The 19,084-nt window shown below is 34.9% G+C and overlaps 2 protein-coding genes across 5 annotated transcripts; one reads left to right on the top strand and one right to left on the bottom strand.

The window, feature by feature from the left end:
* The first annotated feature begins 3,850 nt into the window (after positions 1-3,850).
* On the top strand, positions 3,851-6,729 carry LOC111006949 (protein NRT1/ PTR FAMILY 2.11). The gene is given in 5 exon segments (XM_088126085.1): positions 3,851-4,196; positions 4,277-4,494; positions 4,574-4,760; positions 4,763-5,123; positions 5,557-6,729. Coding segments are annotated over 5 exon segments (1,752 nt in total). The 5' UTR covers positions 3,851-4,105; the 3' UTR covers positions 6,452-6,729.
* Positions 6,730-8,400: 1,671 nt separating this feature from the next.
* Positions 8,401-17,165, bottom strand: LOC111007151 (ATPase 11, plasma membrane-type). Of its 4 annotated transcripts, none has more exons than XM_022279384.2 (22): positions 17,096-17,165; positions 14,526-14,592; positions 14,305-14,424; positions 14,114-14,212; positions 13,851-13,988; positions 13,576-13,710; positions 13,294-13,473; positions 12,658-12,864; positions 12,452-12,571; positions 12,212-12,331; positions 11,966-12,088; positions 11,749-11,853; positions 11,463-11,607; positions 10,921-11,085; positions 10,557-10,795; positions 10,319-10,351; positions 10,091-10,172; positions 9,608-9,768; positions 9,279-9,464; positions 8,992-9,174; positions 8,726-8,904; positions 8,401-8,637 (listed from the first exon to the last, which is right to left on the bottom strand). In XM_022279384.2, the coding sequence occupies exons 2-22, from the start codon at positions 14,586-14,588 to the stop codon at positions 8,541-8,543; spliced, it is 2,880 nt and encodes a 959-aa protein (XP_022135076.1). In that variant the 5' UTR covers positions 14,589-14,592; positions 17,096-17,165; the 3' UTR covers positions 8,401-8,540. The 4 variants fall into 4 exon arrangements, with proteins under 4 accessions (XP_022135076.1, XP_087982187.1, XP_022135075.1 ...); XM_088126061.1 differs by lacking the exon at positions 17,096-17,165 and adding an exon at positions 16,296-16,904; XM_022279383.2 differs by lacking the exon at positions 17,096-17,165 and adding an exon at positions 14,710-14,919.
* Between the last annotated feature and the right edge of the window lie 1,919 nt (positions 17,166-19,084).

Here is a 19,084-nt window from a genome sequence, read left to right as displayed (position 1 = left end):
ATATGAGCATCGTATTAAAAATGGAGTGGAGTTTACTAGAAATAAAAAATATTTATAATATCAAAAGTGAATAATGGATGTGGTACCTATGTCCTAATACAATTGTCATCTTCTCTTCATGTTGATCAATTGGATTCCTCTCTAAATTTTTTAAGAATAGAAAAATTATGTTTATGTTTGAATTTCTTTCTCTTACTTGTCAAAAGTTTGATAGTGTCGGTGAGAGATACTAATAGTGGCGGATCCAGATTTTTATAGGAAATGGACTTGACTATGTATAAAAATAAGTTTGAACAAATTGATATATATATATATATATATATATTTTGTAAATTGTAAAATTATAAAATTGTCTTTAAACTTTTCACATTTATGTCTAATAAAAATTTTAAAATATATTAGATAGGTCTTTAAATTTTAAATTTTGATAAATTTTAAAATATATTAGATAGGTCTTTCAACTTTAAATTTTTTGTGTTTGTTAAGTTCTTGAACTTTAAAAATAGACTATTAAATTATAGATGTGTTAGATAAAAATTAAAAAATTCAGACTCTTATTAGATCTAAAATTGAAAATGTAAGAACTATTAGATATTTTTTTGAAGTTTCAAAATCTACTAAACAAGCCTTGGTTTATGGATCAAACTCATAAGTTTATTCAATGGAAGTATTACAAAATTTTCTATATAAATTTAAAATAAAATGAACAATATTTAGGAAGATAATTATTTTTCATAGTACTAGATATTTTGGAGATAGATTTCAATTATTAAAAAAATATATATGACCTACATAATTATTAAAAAAGAAAATAGATATGACCTACTATGTAAATTTATAAGATATAATAGTCTAAAATATCTGTCAACATAAATTTAACTTAACGGTAATTGACACTTGATTCTGACTAGATCATAAGTTCATATCCTCAATATCTCACTTGTTGTATTAAAAAAATCTAGATTATTTAATTTAAATCAAAAAAGATTTTTTATATTACTAAATTTATACGGTGATAACTTATTTCTATGCTGAATAGTGTTTAAAAAGTAATTCTATTTTTATATCTCTCTTGACTATCAAACATTTAATTGTGGTTAATAAGAGATAGGTCATCGTCAACCTAAGCTAACAATGGTTCATTCTCGGTGGTCAACCGGTTTAAAGTTTTGAGGGGCAAAAAGGGCAATCCACTAATTTTACGCCATTAAACCTCAACTTTCAAGCTTTTTAAAGTAAGTACGTAAACCAATAGCACTGCACTTTTTTTATATATATGCATATACTTTCAAATTTATCCAGCCCTTTATTTTTTTTCTTTTCTATTTTTAAAAAAGTGAATCCTTATTTGGGCATAGTCGTGCCTTCTCAAACTTATCTTTGCTAAAAATAATTCTTTTCTTTTACCTATATAAGATTTTATTGAATTGTACCTAAACTTAAAAAATGACAAAAATTATATTCTCTTTTTATTACCATTCTTTATTATTATTTTTAGTTAGTACTATTTTCTTTTTATTTAACACGTACCAAAATGTGCCTACATTGGCCATTTGATCAGCATAGTTTCGCTATCAAAAAAAATTTGATTGATCAATTAGTTGATATGTGAGGTGGGACCAATAGACGTCATTTTACCCTTTTTAGGAAATACTTTTCCTACTCTTAGCTAAATACATTCTTTCAATGCCATGAATTATTGATTATATTCTTAGAAAAATACAAATATATGTATAAAAGTTCAGCCTTCCTACTTTTTCTACTCTTTTAAACAAGCTTGAATTGAAAAATATTGTTGATAATATTCAATATATATTATAAAATTATTCAAATGTTTATTTAAATATGGAATATTCTTGACATATATTTTTTTAATAATGAAGTAGAAATTGATAAAGAAAATAGAATTTCTCAAGTAATGTAACTTAAAATAACTGACTACGAGAAGAAAGGTTTGTTTTATAGATCTTAATCTCACTTTGATAATAATAAAAATAAATATTTTAATCTATTTTTTAGAAGATATTTTCACTAATTGACTTAGTAAAAATATGTTATTTATTTTAATTAAATTTTGGCGAACTGAAACTTGTGAAATTAGTGGCGAGATATGATATGATGTTGGCACATATTCCCTGGCACGTGCTCATATACATGTTGGGTGGTAGCGTGCTAGATCTACGGTCAATATTTTTCTAGAACAATCGTGTGGCAATGATTGATTGAGGGTCGTGGAGCATAAATTAAATTGTGTTGAATGGTCAGAAATTAGGCTTCCAGCCGCGGGCATCAAATAACTCGCTTCCTTCACCGTCCAATTTGATGTTTCTACTCCATCCGACAACGGAGTTCAACCCCGGGGCGAGTATCCGCAAAAGTTTTATTCTCCTGCGCGTGGTTCAGTTCAATTTCACACGTCATCTTCTGCACTTTCGCCTTTTTTATGTCATTTTACTGGAACACCCCTGCCCTCATTTTTTCCTTATAGTTATTACTATCTTTATATATTTATTAGTTCAATTAAATTGTTGTACTTGTATGAGTGTCCCAGATGCCTAAATAATTAATGCTACTTATTTCCAATTTAAATTATAAATTTAGCCCTATCTTCTTTTTTCTAACCTATTCCTTTTTAATTCACAGAATTTATTAAATATAACCATTGATTTATTAGACATTTTCAAAGTTATTAAACATAAAATTCTATTCCAATCTCGTGTTTTATTTGTTCTCACGAGATTGAGACTATAAACCATATTTTTGGGTAAATTTGTTTAGAGTGGTATGATTATATCAATAGACTCCTCACACCATATTTATCTAATATAAAATTAGCATGGATTCGTCGCATTATTAAATATCATTTGTCAAGATGTAGAGTACGGAGGTTTGCTTGGGCTGACTCTTTTCTCATATTGGGGGAGAACGTAATTTCAGGATTCATGGGAATGCTTCTCATTTGACCCAGTTATCTTACCTATTGTATAAAGTGATGTTTTTGCTCATGTCACGACTTGGCGGGATAGCGTTTGTTCTAACTCTCGACCGTTGATAGGGTCTACTTGAAATTTATATATTTGAGTTATTCTCATTTGTGGTGTTTCTTTTGCCATTTATCTTTTTTGGTTGTGTTGTTGTTGTATTTTTATCCGTGTTTTTGTCTCCTTTTTTACGAGTCTTTTTATTCTTTCTATGTTTTGATCTCAAGTTGTAAGATCCTTGTTTTTCCTTGTAATACACTCAACTTTGTCAGAAAAAATAAAAAAGATTAGAGATTTATCATACATTTGTCAAAGTTGGATACTTTAGAAGCAACCATAAAAGTCCATGGACCAATTACGTACTTAAATTTTGAATGACGCTTACATTTACTTTAGTTGTTACTCTTGAATAGATAGAATTTGAATGATAGTATAAGTCGGTTAGACAAATTAGTCATAAATACTAGATTTGGAAGGGGACAGTGAGATGGAAAAAAGGTATAATTGTTGAAATCTTTTGAAAAGAAAAGAAATGGGAAATGAACCACACAAAATTTGTAGGCATGAAAATGTCCACATATAACATATTTAGTGACTGAAACAAACGATTGAAGTAGTGTTGTTGGGTCGGCAGTGGCGTGGTCCAATTTTCCCACGGCAGCGCCACGCTCTAGTTTTGTTTAGGCCTCGATGCGGACAACCACTGTCACTCGTTTACATTTCACAAACGACACCGTCACATTCTGATCAAAAAACAGAGCCCCAATTTTGTATTCTAATCTCTTTTCTTTTGGTTCAAACTTCAAACCCAAAAGCCAATTGAGAGCTGAAAAAAGCTCAAATCCACGTCTGGTCTGACCCGACCAAAATTAATGAGCGAAACAAAAAAAAGAAAGAACCATGATTTTGAGGGATATTTAAGGATTCTACGTAAACAAAAATTTATAATAGATATGACTATTTTGTAGGTTGAAATTATAATGGCAAGATTTTTTCCATAAAATAGCCTCCTTGCCTCTGAAATTTCTACGTTTACCCCTCCCTCGCTTAAACTTCATCTTCATCCATAAAAATGGGATAAATACACCTTACTGGGCACTGCCAGCACCGAACACAGAGAAACCATGGAGAAAAATGAGGCAGCGGTTCAGAAAATTTATGATGGAGAGACTGAGTTACATTACAGAGGGTGGAAGGCCATGCCCTTTGTCATAGGTAAGCCAGAGGAAGCTCTGTTTCGTGTGTTTTGTATTCTGTTTATGAAGTTTACAATTTATGCAGCTCTGTGGTTTCAGGGAATGAGACTTTTGAGAAGCTGGGAGCCATTGGAACCTTGGCGAACCTCTTGATTTATTTAACTTCAGTCTTCAACATGAAGAGCATCACGGCCGGGACCTTGCTCAATATCTTCAATGGCAGCACCAATTTGGTCACCATAATCGGAGCTTTCCTCTGCGACACTTACTTTGGGCGCTACAAGACCTTGGGATTTGCAACCGTGGCCTCTTTCTTGGTACAAAGTTTGAACCTTTTTTCCAATTCCCACGTCCCCATCTCCCAATGGAGCCTTGAATGTTTGTTTTTGGTTGAAGGGGTTGCTTGTGATTCACCTGACAGCGGCGTTGAAGAACTTGCATCCGCCCCGTTGCACAGGGGAGCTCTGCAAAGGGGCAACGGCGGGGCAGATGGCGTTTCTGATGGCCGGATTTGGGCTGATGGTGGTCGGAGCTGGGGGAATCCGGCCGTGTAATTTGGCGTTTGGGGCGGACCAATTCAATCCCATACGGAGGCTGGGAAGAAAGGGATCAATAGTTTCTTCAATTGGTATGTTTTCACCTACACGTTTGCGATGATGGTGTCATTGACAGTGATTGTGTATGTCCAAACGAGTGTGAGCTGGGCTCTGGGGTTGGGAATTCCTGCGCTTCTTATGCTCATTGCTTGTCTGCTCTTCTTCGTGGGCTCTAAAATTTACGTGAAAGTGAAAGCCACTGGCAGCCCAATGACCAGCGTCGCCCAAGTTTTTGTTGTTGCAATCAAGAAACGCAAACTCAAGCAACCAGACCAACCATGGGTTTCCCTCTTTAACTACATTCCTCCTGGCTCCATTAACTCCAAACTTTCCTATTCAGATCAGTTCAGGTAACCCATGAAACTCTTTTCTCTTATTCTCAAAACTATCACTAAACCCAAAAATTTAAACGGATGGATTAACTCCAAAGTGATTATTAGAGAAAATGAGAAAAGGTTACTACCATGTTTAAATACCACTATGCAAACAATATCCTAACAGAAGAAGATTCGTATCAAGACAACATCTCCATTGGTACGGAAGATTCGTATCAAAGACAATATCTCCATCAGTACTAAAGCTTTTTAAAGTGAAGAGACAAGGAGAGATTATCGTTATAACAAAAGCTTTCAAAAGGTTATGATATATTGAAGTACAAATTTGGTTTTTGAACTTTAAAATGTGTCTAATAGGTTCTTCGAATTTCGAATTTTGAATTTTGTATTTAGGAGATACCCATGTTCTAAAAATGTCTCATAAACCCATGTCCCTGTTCTCATACAGATTTCTGAACAAAGCAGCAATCATAACAGCAGAGGACAGAATTAAGGAGGATGGATCAGCAGCAGAGCCATGGAAACTCTGCAGCGTGCAGCAAGTGGAAGAAGTAAAATGTGTAGTGAGAGTGATACCAATATGGGTAACAGGAGTTCTATACTTCACGGCTCAATCCCAACAACAAACATACGCAGTATTTCAAGCCCTTCAATCAAACAGACGCCTGGGGAGCTTCACAATCCCGGCCGCCTCCTACACCGTCTTCTCAATGCTAAGCCTCAGCATCTGGCTGCCCATCTACGACCGATTCCTGGTCCCTCTCCTCCACAAACTGACCGCAAAAGAAAGCGGCATCACCATTCTGCAGAGGCAGGGGATCGGCATTTTCCTCGCGGCGCTCACAGCGCTCGTGTCGGCGCTGGTCGAGGCGCGCCGCAGAGTGGTGGCGCTCACGAGGCCGACCCTAGGCTTCGAGCCGCGGAAGGGCGCGATTTCGGCCTTGTCCGCGTCGTGGCTGATTCCTCAGCTGACGCTGGCCGGGCTGGCTGATGGGTTCGGGGCGGTGAGCCAATTGGAATTCTATTACAAGCAATTTCCGGAGAACATGAGGAGCATTGGAGGGTCGATGTTCTTCTGCGCCATTGCCGGAGGCAGCTATTTGAGTGGGCTTTTGATTACGGTGGTTCATCGGATGAGCACCAGATCTGGGTCTGGAGATTGGCTGCCGGAGGATCTCAACAAGGGCAGATTGGACTACTTCTATTACTTCATTACCGGGATTGAGTTCGTCAATTTGGGTTACTTTTTGGTTTGTGCTAATTGGTACAAGTATAAAGGGGCACCTCAAAATCCCTCTGAAATTCACTTGATTTCAAAACAACAAGAGAAAATGAGTGTTTAGATACTGGAAAATTTGTTGCTACAATAAGTCCCAAGAGAAGCATCCTTAATACTTATTATAGTGTAGATTTTGAATTTGGGATTTCATGGAAATTTTAAAATCTACCTTCTTTTTTTTTCTTTTGGCTTCAAGTTCTTGTAAAGAACAAAATTTGAATGTATTGGAGGCATGAGAGTGGAAGGCCAATTGTTCCAAAACGAGGTTCTGTGAAGGGCCTTCCTTATATGAATTTGGTTCACACAAAAATAACAGCAATAGAAATATTACAAAGAGGAGAATCTGGAGTTTTGTGTTTGGTTTAATGCTATCAATTTGAAGCTTTGGAACCACAAATTTTGATGGGAAAATCTAACCACTGTTATTTGACCTATGGATGGATAGAGTGAACACTTGCAAAACTTGCTTATAACTGCAGTTTTAAATATCAATAAAATTTTGGTATCTAACGGATATTTCAAGAAAAATTAAAAATTTCATAAAGATTCTTTAAATTAATAGCTAAGCATTTAACCAATTTTGTCGATTCTGTACGATATAATAGAAATATTGATTCTTCTCTTCTTCTTATGTCAATGTCGTATTTTATGAAATATGAATATGCATGGTTATAACTAGGAAGGGTTTATCTAGGAATTTTTAAAATGTGTATTTTAATTCTTAGATTTTTTTTATTAAAAAAGTAATTGCTTTGATTTCATCTAACTTTCGTAATATAAATTTTTACCCCTTGAACTTATTGTTAAAAAAAGGATAATAAATTTTTGTTATTATTCCGTCATCCCATCTCGATTTGCATATATGCCTCTATACATGCCCACATTAGCACGTTGGTCGTTAGTTGAACCAAATTAAGAAAATAGAATTCGTATTTTCATGGGTTGTCTTTTTCAGTTTTTCTTGTAATGTAATGACATGTATTCCATGCTGAATATTCGTTAGCTATATATGTCTTTTGTTTTCTACCTGAAGAATTTATTCAACCTTTTTTTCCATTGTGTCATCAACTCAATTCAAACTTAAAATGTTCATCACGTAGCTATCCAAAGCAATTTAAGTCAGATGATTTGGTTAAATTTCTCAATCTTTCACAATTGAAATAGAAATGGTGTCATTGTCATTCTCAAATCAAGTTCCATGTTCTGCATTTAAAATTAAGTTACATGTTTTGCATTTAAAATTACTTCTATTATGAAAAAACTCTGAATATTACGATGAACTTAGTTTTTTCCTCTATTTAGGAAAAGAAGGTTTGTCGGTATACTTCATATAAAATCCTGATTTAATCTTTCTATTTTACAGATTTTGTTGAATCCCTTTTGTTCTAGAAAAGTGCATTAACAATTTCAATCTTATTATCCTTGCCACCTCAAAATTAGTCGTTCGGGTCCTGCAAATCAAAATAATATCACCTATTTTCGAAGCATCATCAATCAATTTGCTATGGAGATGAAAATTTGAACTTCTATGGCAAGTTATAAACCACCTTTCCATTGCATCAAATTTGTGGTGCTAGGTAAGCATTAAATTGATGAATTAGTCAATTAACTTTTACCGATGATCAAGGTCCTAAATTATGGAATAGTATTCATAAAAAATTGTCATCGAGAAGAGTTTGATGAAGATGATAAGCTCACCTGAGTAACTCATCCTTAATTTCAGTTGGCCTTTTTCTGATCTCACCTTCCCTTATTCTTCAACAATTATATGGCCCTTCCCCACTCTCTCGAAGATCATTCATTTTTTTCCTCTAATTTTTATTCTGAATCAATTAAAAGAGTAAACAAATAAAAACAAAATTCCAACTGTCATTTCGGGTAATTATATAGTTTAGTTCTTGATATTTAGCTTGGTCTCTAACCTTTAAAATGTTTGGATCTCATAGTGCAAAATAAGCTATTAATGACCTGTGCTTGGAATAAATTTAAAGCCACAAAAGGGAGGAGGAGGAATATTTAAAAAGTTGTATATTCTACTTTTGGGGACGAGTACCAAATAGAATACTTAAAAATCTTTGTTTTCTTTGCAGAAGCAAAACTAACACAATCGCTGCCATTAATTTACAGTGAGAGTTACCAAACAGAGACTTTTGTCAAACAGTGTAAGCTTGCTGAATCGTGTCGATGTCAAGTCCTTTCAGCCTCACCACTGATTCAACATGGCCTTTCAGAGTGTGTAGTTCCCTCAACCTGAAACAAATACGCCAACAACCAAAACTCAGCCCTTCTATTTTAAATCTCAAACAATTTCTTCTTCACATTCTGATTCAGTTCATACCTTGCAATTTCAGCTCTCCTTTTGGCTTCTTCGGCCATCTGATTGAGCTCGGTGAAGTGAGTTCGGTCATGGAACATTTTGGCATCCGGCGCTTGCAGTCCATGTAATGTTCTTTGTGCATGAGCCCATTGTAGCTCCCGCTGTTCCTTCCCGAAGTCCTTTTGCCTCGTAAACGCAATCTACATCCAGTGAAACGACTCGATCACAACATAATTAATAAGAAATCATCAGTAAGTAGCTCGGTGGAGGGAGCGAAGTAGAAGTACCCTTTGTTCAATAACAAGATCCCAAGCCCTCCCACTCAAAGCATATCGTGTAAAGAACTTTATGAGATCTAGTGGGATGTAAAAGATGATGTTGTATAGCCAAATAACACCGGCCCAACCCCATCCAATTCCTTCAATGGCAGCAAACTTCCAATTTGCATAAACCGCAATTAAAGTAGCAATCTGTTGATCAGAAAGAAAAACCAGTTTCAGTACAAATCAGAAGCTTGGCATAGAACAGTATGAAAAGCTGTACTGAAGTTTAATGGTTGGTATAGTCCACTTACCAGCTGTGCAACCAGGAAAGCCACGACCAGTAATAACCCAGGACGTTCCACGTACGACCAACTTCGCGAGCGTGTAACAAATATGAGAGCCTGACTAATAGTGCTTACTTGCAAATACACTGCTGAGGCAAGTTTCCTAATGTCATCGTGAGCAGTTTTCTCGAGAGTTGCTACCCCAAAAACTCGCTGAAAAAATGAGCCCGAAAGCGAAGGTCACAAGTAGTTATAAAAATAACTAACAAGATAGCAACATTGGTTGCCTGTCAAGGCAAAAAAGTTCATAGAGTTCTAATGCGCATCTTCCAATGAATAAGATGCAGCTATCTTACTGGAAAGAAGTCTGTTTTATAGGCTACCCAAAAGAAGATAACAGTCATCATTGCCAAATAGCCTCCGAGTATGATGCCAGTTGTGAAAATTTCCGCCAGCTTCCAGCTATCAGGCAAAGGAGATGGCTTCACTCTATCCTTCGATATTGTCATTATGGTACCTAGTTATCACAAAGTTTTGACAATTAATCAAAATAACTTTCTCAGTAGTTAAAAGTTCAGAAATATAAAGCTTCTCACTTTGCTCTGCAACACATCAGTAACTTTATCTTTTACGGAATTCATATTCTAACCAGAAGCTGTAATAACTAATATCTATGGCCTTGAATAAAATTGCTAATTTCACACATCTTAACGAGGAGAAATCATTTATTGGCAACTTGCAATATTTCTTTCTTAAATCTAGAGTGTAGATTCACTCAGGGACAAGACACATTGTGTATGAGATGCTAATGGTCGTCAAAAGAAAAGAAAAAAACAAACCATCGTTGAGAATGGCAATGATGAGCACCATAAAAGGTGGGAAGTCAAATTTCCATATGAGAGCCAGCAACATGAAACCTAGCTGTTGACATAACAGACAAGCAACATAGAAGATGAAAATATTTCAGATCATGATGTCATATAATACTTGAATGAATAGACTGAAAAAAATAATAATAATAATACAGAGATGGCAGGCAATTGAATGTAGCACCACCATTTACTTACCACTATACGAATAGTGATTGAAACTGCATATATCTGCCAGATACAGAAGTTCAGTAAGTATATCACATACCTCTTCCTTAATTAAAAAAAAAATGTTACTACAATACAACAACATACGCGTAAAATTTATGGAAGTGTCGTTCCAAGAAGTTGAAGAAATATCAATAATATCTTTTCAAGTGAGAATGCAGCAATCTAAATCATGAGATATGAAGTGATTATTCAAAGCACTGCTTACAGTGTAATTTTTCATCCTTTGGAAGATTGCTCGGCTGGTCAAAACAGCACTAATGATAACACTGAGACCAGGTTCCGTAAGGACTATGTCTGAAGCACTACGAGCAGCATCAGTAGCATCAGCAACAGCTATCCCTATGTCTGCTTTCTTAAGGGCTGGAGCATCATTTACTCCATCACCAGTCATCCCACAGATATGTTTCCTTGCCTGCAGGCGCTTTACAATCTCATATTTGTGCTCTGAATCAAACAGTTCCAACCAATGAATAGAATCAATACAAGCGTGAGTAATCAGTATATGTAGCAACTTCAAGAACTCTATATCTTAGAAAAGAAGGAAACACGTTTGGAGATAGAAATTATACCAGGAAAAACACCAGCAAAGCCATCAGCTTTTTCTATCAGTTCATCAACAGGTAAAGCAGCAATGGACTCATCCTTGTCCTGACCTAATAAAGCAGAAGAGGGATACATGTTGGTTCCCATCCCCAAGCGACGTCCTGTTTCCTTTCCTATCGCCAGCTGGTCGCCTAAAAAGCAAAGAGGGTCAGAAGCACATAAACTAGGGCATACTACTCCCATGGGCCATGTCCATGATGGCAAACACGAGAACAGTGAAGACATGTTTTTTGGGTTTTCCTCGTATGGAGGAGGGAATCCACATATCCATTGCCTAACAGTTATCTCATGTTCGTTCATTTCTTATTGTACTCTTCAAACCAATTAAACAAAGAGGCAACGTCTTGACACTCCATCCAAAGTAAATTCAAAGAATACAAAAAACAGGGGAAATTGGCTATTAAAAGTTTTTAGAAAAAACCTATTTGCAAGCATTGCAGGTTCAGAGATTGTGATATTTCTCAGTACTTTCTCTACAAAAACAGCTTAGCTACCAAAAAATAGATACCAGTAATCATCTTCACGTTCACTCCAAGATTTAAGGCCCTCCTTATAGTCTCCGCACTATCATGTCTTGGTGGGTCGAACAGTGGTAGAAGGCCAATAAACTGCCATGGCCCTCCAGCACTCTCTTTCCTACCATCTGGAACTTCCTGTGTACATTGACAACAAGACCAGCGCTAAAATATATGATAAAAATAATAATAATTACAAAGAACAGTCATCCATCGAGACCCTACTTGTTTTGTTGAATGTTGATCACGTTTAGAAGGTAAAACGTGGAAGTACATTACCTGGTATGCCACAGCAAGAGAACGTAAACCTCGCTCCGCAAACTTATCAATCACAGCATGAACTTTCCGCTCAATTTCCGATTTATTGTGTGCAAGGTTCAGAATCTAGGATCATAGTCAACAGAGAAACAGTTTTGGGAGTTGAGACTAATCATTTTGTTCTTTCATTTCAGGAGGAAAACACATTAATACAAGCTAAAAAGGCAAATCTATATACCTGCTCTGGTGCACCTTTGCTGACCCTATGCATTTTACCTTCATGGTCTATGTAAGTCAATGCAGTCCGCTTATCAGTAGGGTTAAAAGGAAGGAAATGTACTTCTTGGATACCAGCACGAGCCTATCGGAAGAAAGAAAATAGATAAAAAAAATTAAACTTAGACTTAGAGTTTGCATATAATATGAATACTTGCAGTTGAATCCTATTGCAGGGAAAAACAAAATATGTTCAAGCTAGTGAAACCTCTTTCGGATCAGCAAGCATCCCAACAATAGCAGTATCAATAGCATCTTGATTCTCTGTTCTTGATGCCCGGGCTGCCATTAAAACCACAGTATCCACATCCACTCCTTTAGCAAAAACCTAAAATTTTCAAGTCAGATATCCCACATTTAGAACGACTACCCAAGGGTTAGTAGGTTGAACGATAGGCATGTAATATGTATGTTAATAAGCAGAACAAAGCTACGTTTGCTTACTGACCTCAACAAGATTTTTGTCAACGGTTAGCTTGTTTAATGTCAGAGTTCCAGTCTTGTCACTGCAAAGCACATCCATACCTGCCATCTCTTCAATTGCAGTCATCCTCTTAGTGATAGCACCCTACAATTAAATTTTACAATATCTCAATCATTCATTTTCTCATAGTTGAATTACTCTAAACAGGAAATCCAGGAATCCTAGCAAACCTGCTGGGATAACCTATGGGAGCCAATAGCCATTGTTACAGAGAGGACTGTGGGCATGGCAATTGGAATTCCTCCAATCAGAAGCACGAGAAGATTATCGATTCCAGGACGATATTCCCGATCTTGAATTGGGTACATGACAATAATTTCTGTAATCATCCCCACAGCAATTGAACATATGCAGAAGTTCCCTATTGCAGTTAAAACCTACATGACAGGGAAAAGGAGGGAAATTAGGTGTGGTATGGGAGAAACGGTTCTATGAATTACCCTTCTTAAACTGTTTTCTATTGTTTGTAATTTCAGAAACTTTTTGGAAAAATATCTTCTATTATTGGGTCTTCGTTTATTCTTCTCAAAATTAATTTAAAAAAATATTCATGATGATATATGAGCAGTAAATTTAACAAAGCTAAAGAGAGAACACAAAAACAACACAATACTTTTTTGTTTTCTACTGTTTTCGTTCTGAAAAATCGTTCTTACTATCCTACCAAACAAGCTTTCAGCATTATTAAAAATATTTTTAAGAAAAAAACTGTTATTTAATTTTATGTTTCTAAACATGACTTCAAAACATACCCTTACTCGATACTTAAAATGCCCACATAGAATATAATATACCAAAGACCTTACCTTTTGGAAGTGGCCCACTTGATTAGTGGTGTCAACAAGGTGAGCAGCCTTCCCAAAGAAAGTATGCACACCAGTGGCGATGACCACTGCTTCAATTTCCCCTTGTTTGCAAGTGGAACCAGAGTATATCCCATCCCCAGGACCTTTCGTAACAGGAAGGGACTCGCCTGTAAGAGCAGACTGCAAAGTTCGAAAAATAAATTCAGAAAACTTTTGAGTTTTCGGGGAAAACAATCACATAATGACAAAATATATCTAAGAAGTCAGCAAACGTTATCTGACCTGATCAATTTTCAATGGATCCCCCTCTAGAAGACGAGCATCAGCTGGAATTATATCCCCAAGTTTGATGCTTATAACATCACCAGGAACTAAAACTGAAGCATCTTGCACACTCCACCTTCCATCTCGAAGAATCTTTTATCAACATACAGCCAAAAGAACCAAAAAAATCAGGAATATAACACCTTGTCCAAAGAGGAGGAGAAGAAGCAATCACTTGCATATCTGGTTGTACTTTCACTAAAAATAATGAAGGATTTGGCCAATTTTATTACCTTGGCTTGGGGAGCTAAACTAGCCATTAGAGCAGCGGCAGCATTACCAGCGTTGTTTTCCTCAATAAAACTGATGGTTGAGTTGATAAGCAACAGGGAGATAATACCAACAAAATCTTGCCAGTCAGGAGGCTTTCCCTGTGCAAGAATGTATTATGTAATCTTTGTACAAGAAGGACATAAGGGGACAATTCTCTAGAAATATACCAAGATGGAAGTTACTGAGAGAAATGACCATACGAACCAAAAAGCCGAGCACTTACTCCCCCATTTGCGAGTGCAATGGCCATAATAGCAGCAGCTTCCATTACCCATGAGAGGGGATTCCACATAAACCCCAAAAACTTCAAGATTTTACTTTCCTAGAAAAATATTAGGACGAGAGGCAAAACATGATTAGCACTTAATTACTAGATAACAAGACGATTAACATTAGAGGTGAGACGTTAGTTACCTTCTTCTCCTCAAGCTTGTTGTGACCAAAAATTACAAGTCGTTCCTCAGCAGCCGCTGTGGTAAGACCCTCTTTACTACATCTCAGATTATCAAAAACCTCCTCGATGGGTATGTTTTCCTGCATTCACATGATTTTGAAAGTGAGTGCAAGGGAATTTCGAATCATTCACACAGAATAACAAGCAGAGGTAAATGAATTGTTTAGAATAGATCTGTTACCAAGTCCACAGTTTCCTTCAATACAGCCTCCAAAACCTCAGGCTTCTCATCTTTGTCTCCCATTTTCCTGTCAAGTTTTAACGTGTAATCAGAATCCCTAATTTACTCTGCCCAGAAACATAAAATGGTCACCGAACACTTCAAACAACCGTATAGAAGGCAAGAAAGTGTTTCCCAGCGTTACCGAAATAGAAATAGAACAGGTAACCAAGCTAGAATAGGTTGAGAGAATTTGAAGTTGATCAACGTAGAAAGATTTGGAAGAGAAAATGAGAAGCCTACACCACCTTCCCAGAATCACAAATTCGCAGGAGCCAGAGAGTAGCTGTATATAGTGTTTAGAGTAGTAGTAGAGTGACTTAAAATACTAATCAAGCCCCCATAAATGCTCTTTATCAAAAGTCCAAAGCTTGCCAGCTTTTTAAAAGAAAAGAAAAGAGAAGAAAAGTGCCACTAATCTATCCATTCAATATAAGCCATTTTGATGTATTCACTATTTCTTTTCTTTCTATCTATCTAAGTGATATTTAACTCTATAAATCATCAAAATTATTAGAATCAAGAAAAAAATGTAACCAGTTTCACACCTAATCAAATCTGACTTAAAAGTTAAAAGTATAAATTAGTCAAACTAAAAAGAAAATCAATTTGTTTTGGCCCATTTTTGCTTGAACTCCATGATCATAAGAAAATATTCAAAAGAAATTCATTTCAAGCCATAAAAAAATTCAAAAGAAAATATTCATACCGAAACCGTCAAAAGATTTTTTATAAAAAAAATCAACAAAAAGGATCAACTTTAATCCTTAAGAAGTTCTTTATATTCAATTGCGTGCAGAGTGGAAAACACATTGATCAGCCTTCTTCCTTAAGTGGAAATAATATTAAAAAAAGTACCTAAACAAATTATCCATAATACAATTTATTAGAAATACTATTTTGGTCCATCAGTTTTGGTTCATTTTTGTTCAATTGTTTTTAAAAAGTCCAAACTTTTAGAAAATGGCTATTTTAATTCTCATTTAAAAGATTCTAACACAAATTCTATACACGAAACTCTTTAATACAAAACTATAACTATATTTCATTGAATGAATGAGATAAAAAAGAAAAATGAAAGAAACACAGGTGTCACCTTTTAAAAATACATGCATAAAATGAAAGTTTTCAAAATAAAAGAAAAATTAAATCGATAAAATTTAAAATATAAATATCAAAATAAATATTTTTATGCATAATCAAAATTAACACTATATATATATAAAAGTAAAAATATAAAATAATAATATTTGTGATACTAAAACATAAGTTGAATTAGTTGTAGTAAAAAAAATGTCGTATTAATTATAGAATGAAGATAACTTTTACACTCACAATAGAAAACAAAAATTACTATTAGTTTTTGAAAGAAAACAAAACTTGTACACTTTATTTTGTCTTTTTAATGTAGCCAAAATTTCCATTTTCCATTCACCCCCGAAGCACGAAAAGGCATATTACTCGTTCTCAAAAAGCTAAAAGATAATTTCAAAAAAACAATAATAATAAAAGATAATTTAATTTATTTAAATTCACGCAGTTGGATCAGAGGTCTAGTCTCACACGCTTGTGCACGAGTGAAACGATTAAAATATTATTCTTATAATTTACAAATAAAACGATAATAAGAGTGTAAAAAAATAAAGCAAACAATAATTAAAAAAAAATTCAAGATTATTAAGCCGAAGCCCTAAACAAGAATTCGTTGTAAAATGAGTGGGAAGAAAATACCAATCGCTGCTATCCGAGACCCACCAATGGCAGATGTTAGGTCTGCACTCTGCAGCGGCGCTAGCAAGAGGAGGGAGGGAGAGAGAGAGAGAGAGATTTCTTCCGCCTTGGTATCTCCGGTTTAAGGAATTACAATCCAAGGAAACTCGACCTTATTTCTCTGTTCTCACCGGCAAAAGATGAACAGTCGATTCGGGAACTGGACGGCGGAATAAGAGCTCCATTCAGGAATCGCTTGGATGAGAAATTAAATCCGGAGAAACACTTAGAAAGATGGAAGGAAGTGGTTTAGTGGAGCGAGAGGATGATGAATAATCGTTGTGGTTGCGGTTGCGGATGGGCGATTCGAGTTTCGTTATGGGTGTTCAGTTTATAGAGGGAATGGAGGAGAGAGAGAGCAGAAGAAAATGGAGAACGTGAGGGGTTGAGTGAGAGAGAATTTGAGGGAGAAAGAGAATGAGGGAAACAAAGAAAATATATGACCACTCTGACTTCTAAAGACTCACAGAAAGAGAAGGAAAATTATAGAGACACAGAGATGAGGAATCTCACAATCACTGTGAGAGATAGAGCAGGAGAAATTGAAGGGATTTTGCAACAAAATGTGTGTGTTTTTTTTTAAACAGAGAAATACTGCATAAATAAGAAATAAGGTCAGTAAGAATTACGTTTGACACGCATTTAAGAAAATTGTTCAAAGAATTAAAAATATAAATAATTTTTAGCCTAGAAATCATCTTTTATCTCAACCTAATTCAATGTCATTGAAGCGGACTTGTCAATTAATGGATAAATCTTACCTCTTATGACACCACCCCGTTATAGAAAAGTGTTCGAATCGATCTCCGCTGTATCTCCATCGTCGTCTTTCTTTTCTTCCATCATCCTTTGTCTCTGAACCATAATTCAAAGAAAATGAAGAGCTGTGTCAAGAGATTATATATCCAATTTTATTAAAATGTTGTAAAATTAATGATAATAATAACCATGGTATCAAGTGTCTTTTGGATTCATCTAGTCATGATATTGAATTTTCTGTTGTTTTTTTTTCTTTTATTATATATATTTTTTTTAATTTAAGTGTTATATATATTATAATTTATGGAGAAGGGTGATAGATAGGATAGAGGTAGAGCTAAAAATAATGAACCGCACATGCTTGCTTGTTTACAAGCACACCTTATCCTCATCCTTTGGGTAGCTCTTCATTCCACACGCATCTGCCTCACAATTAAAACTTTGTTTATATTTTGCAAAGTATCACCATCAACTTTAATTTGCTATATTACCCTTCACTTATTCTATAGTTGTCCTACTCAACAATTCGCTAGAAACTTTGAGTATGAAAATTCTTGGGTTGGTTGATATCATTATTGTTGGGAGTTTGACCGATGTATCGCATTTATTATAAAATGAAAATATCATAGAATCATACTTTTTTATTAAATTAAAAGTAAAATTATAAAAATTTATGTACAAAGTAGACAATATTATAGTATTGTAGAGATATATGAAACGTATGTGTTGTCCTGAACTTGACAATTATTTAATTGGTATAGTCGTGCCAACAGACAATAGACATTTGTGTCTAAGATATCGTATTATTATTAGATCAAATTTATTATTGAGAACCACGTAGTTTTTTTAATTGATAAATTATTAGATTGATATGGGTTAGAAAATAGGAATGGGTCATGCCAATTTGATGTTAGGTAATCTATTTTCATACATATTTGTGGTTGCACCTAATCCTTCAAATTCAACAACTATTTACAAATGGGATCACCTTAGATGCATGTCATTGTCACAAATATAACTTTATGAATACAAAATAAGTCTTTGACACCGTCAACTTGCTTTCCCCAAATGTTTTTCTTTCTTTCTTTTTTGTCAATACGAACATAGTTCAAGTATATAAGGGAGATGTTTCGATGCTCCATCAAATTTTTAATTTATGTGCGGATATTCGAGCAATCTGTCATCCTCTCCCAATCGACACAATATGTTCATAATGCAGTCTCATTCTCAAATCCAATAACTGTTTTTTGTTTATGTAATTTACCTGCTAGGCCAGTCTAATTAGTTCTATATATTTTGTTTGGTTTGAAAAAATCATCAATTCGCTTCTAAATTGGTGCACCCACTTAAAAGTTAAAAGGCCGAAGTAAGGGACTTATTTCTTTGGGTAGAATTAAAGAGGAAAGAGTTTTTGCTTGACAAAGTAATAGAATTTGCTATGTTATTTTGACTCTACATTATTCTAGATGGTTGAACATTTCACATAGGAAGTATGAAATTGTTTTGACGAGGGTAAAATAAAACTATGATCTTTGATTTTATAGTGACATATATTCAAATTAACGAAAATAATAAAATATAAGAAAAATTAAAGTTTCGTATTTTTTTACAAAGTCGCATGATTACAAAAATTAATACGATCAACGATCAAAATTTGAAATGCTACCAGTTAAAAGTTACAAAGTTAGGAATTTTTTTTTACTAAGATAGTTATGATATATTTTAATCAAAAGGCCGCTCTTCAATTTCCAATGCAATTTTTAGGGCTTTTTGAAAATGCCACTCACAGATCACAATCGGGGCGGTGCTACATCATTATTATACCTTCCCACCCTCCTCTGTCTCCCTCTCTCGCTTCATTTTCCTCTTCCAAAATTAAATGCCAAAAAATGGGACTCCATTTAATGCGCAGTCAAATTTCCATAACATATCTTTTTCTTATGGGTGAGCGTTCGACCACGTACTTCTATCCAATCGAATTGAAATATCAT

Source organism: Momordica charantia, assembly GCF_013281855.1.
Source record: "Momordica charantia cultivar OHB3-1 chromosome 6 unlocalized genomic scaffold, Mcharantia_2.0 BLBB01000006.1, whole genome shotgun sequence".
In the NCBI taxonomy this organism is placed as follows: Eukaryota; Viridiplantae; Streptophyta; class Magnoliopsida; order Cucurbitales; family Cucurbitaceae; genus Momordica; species Momordica charantia.
The sequence above is the reverse complement of the archived record's forward strand: the minus strand, read 5'-3'. Positions and strand labels throughout refer to the sequence as shown.

Excerpts from the sequence above, each read along its gene's own strand:
- LOC111007151 (XM_022279384.2), bottom strand. The coding sequence starts at position 14,588 with ATGGGAGACAAAGATGAGAAGCCTGAGGTTTTGGAGGCTGTATTGAAG. Across the intron at positions 11,854-11,965 it reads GCAAAGGTGCACCAGAGCAG|ATTCTGAACCTTGCACACAA; the intron begins GTATATAGATTT and ends CTATGATCCTAG. Across the intron at positions 9,769-10,090 it reads CATTGCCATTCTCAACGATG|GTACCATAATGACAATATCG; the intron begins GTTTGTTTTTTT and ends TGTGATAACTAG.